The sequence below is a fragment of the Austrofundulus limnaeus genome, unplaced genomic scaffold, assembly GCF_001266775.1.
Source record: "Austrofundulus limnaeus strain Quisiro unplaced genomic scaffold, Austrofundulus_limnaeus-1.0 Scaffold155, whole genome shotgun sequence".
Lineage (NCBI taxonomy): Eukaryota > Metazoa > Chordata > Actinopteri > Cyprinodontiformes > Rivulidae > Austrofundulus > Austrofundulus limnaeus.
Genome location: NW_013952557.1, coordinates 705,824 through 708,013, shown reverse-complemented (window position 1 = coordinate 708,013; position 2,190 = coordinate 705,824). Strand labels below are relative to the sequence as shown.

Here is a 2,190-nt window from a genome sequence, read left to right as displayed (position 1 = left end):
AGGCATGCGATTCCACTCAAAAAGCCCAAACGGTGTGCAAAAGGCGGTTTTATGGCGATCGCTTGCTGTGACAGGAACCTGATTATACCCACTGGCCAAGTCCATAGTGGAAAACCACTGGGCCCCTGTCAAAGCATCAAGGGACTCTTCGATGCGAGGGAGTGGAAAAGCATCCTTCCGTGTCTTGATGTTAAGCTGACGATAATCAACACAAAGCCTAATGCTACCATCCTTTTTGCGAACAATCACAATTGGTGACGCATAGGGGCTGGAGCTTTCCCTAATGACATTTGTTGCCAAAAGCTGATTTATGTGCTCCTTCACAAGTTCATACTCTGATGGAGGAATTCGACGGTATCGCTGCCGAACGGGAGCATCATCGAGCAGGGGAATGTCATGGCTGATCAGGTTGGTGCAACCCAAGTCCTGATCATTAGTGGCAAACACAGAAGTGTATTTACCCAACAGTGCTCGCACCGGACCCTGTTCCTCCGCCGACAAAGATGATAAATCAATTGTCTTGATCCCGTCTGAGGCAGGAGCAACAGCTATTTGGGAGGACACATTTACAGAGAATGGAACTTCAGTTACGCCCGCTGGAAGACTCACCACGTCAACGCTGTTTAAAGTTCCCACAGCGGTACGAGGGTACAGTAACACATCTGTGTTGCCCACATTTACCAATGGAACATAAGCAGTCCCCCGAACAACCTGAACTAAAGCAGGAGATGCTAACAAACCAGCTGGTAAGCCAGCCTCTGATGGTTCAAACAAGACAGTAGTACCTGAGTATTGGTCACAGCAGGTGGTAGGCACAATCTTCATTACACCTCCTGGAATGCGGCAGGCCCTCCTGCCTCGCACCCTAACCTTACTAGGCTGCTTRGGGGTGTGCTGTGTTTCAGCTACATGACATTTCTGTAAGGCATTAACCAAGGGTTTTGGAAATGACACAACAGGGGTAGTATTAAACAGAGCATTGCCATGCTGTCCAAATAGTTCTTGGTAACACTTATTTATGACGTTCATCCCCAACACACCAGGAACTGAAGCTGAACYACTATCTGGGGGGTTTCTTACTACCAACACCCCACAGTGGGGCATCAACTTGCCACACAGTTCAATAGATACCTCCAAATAGCCGATGTAAGGAATAGGGAGACCATTGGCTGCTTTTAGCTGTAGCCAGTGGCAAGCTCTSAAATGCTCTTCGCCCCAAGGCTCAAAGAATTCAATAAAGAAGCTTTCTGTAATAGTGGACACCATTGAACCGGTGTCAACTAGGCAAGGCACCTTTACTCCAGCCATGTTCACYTCAATATGTGGACAAGAAGCAATCAACTTTGGTACATCTGCTGAATAAAAACCATTAATTGAGCCTATGGATGCCCCACCTGAGCTGGGSCTCCGCAACTCGGGGGGTGCTAGTTTTCCGAAAGCTGGCTCTCCTGACAAAGATGGCTGACGGAAGGAAACATGTGGCCCCCCACACTCCCTAGCAATATGYCCGGGCTGTTGGCACCGTCGACATATAATAGGACCTCGACGTGGAGAGCGRTTGCGCTCTTGTGCAGTTTGGAGGAGGGTAATGCTTTGAGTAAGCCGATTAAGCTGCTCTTGTTGCTGTTTTAAGAGCTCTTTTAACTCCTTAATCTCTGTTTGAGTGGGGCTAGCAATAGCTGGTGACCCACCGCGCACAGCAAACTGAAAACTGGGCGCTGGAGGCAGAGAATTACTCCGGCCCCTCATACTAGCTGGCAGACCCTCTAGTTCCCATCTCATTGCCTCACCTCTGACGTCAAGCAGTGTTGCTGCCGGTTTCAGACGAACAAACTGTTTTAGCGCCCGACGGAGCGCACCATCAAGGACATACTCTATAAACTGATCGCGCAAAAGAACTTCAGCGTTAAGCATGTCCCTAGGGGCCTGTGCTTCTACTTTCTCCATAAGGCTCATCAAAGCAAGGGAGAACTCTTGCAAAGTTTCCCCCTCTAATTGCTTCCTGGAGAAAAAGGCCTCCTGTAATGCAACATATGATTCATTACATCCATAAAGCTCCTTGAGGATAGAAATGATTTTAGCCGGATCCCCTCGTTCCTGACTAGAGCGATATTTAATCTCATCCCTGGCCTCTCCTTCTAAATGATCATACAAAAAGAAGGCCTGATCTACTTCTGACAAGTTTCGTGC

The 2,190-nt window shown here is 48.4% G+C and overlaps 1 protein-coding gene across 1 annotated transcript; it reads right to left on the bottom strand.

Annotated features, from left to right (window-relative positions):
- LOC106523394 (uncharacterized) lies at positions 1-2,190 on the bottom strand (the record flags this gene model as incomplete). Its single annotated transcript, XM_014016791.1, is given in 1 exon segment — positions 1-2,190. A coding segment is annotated over 1 exon segment (2,190 nt), but the record flags the coding sequence as incomplete, so codon positions are not given.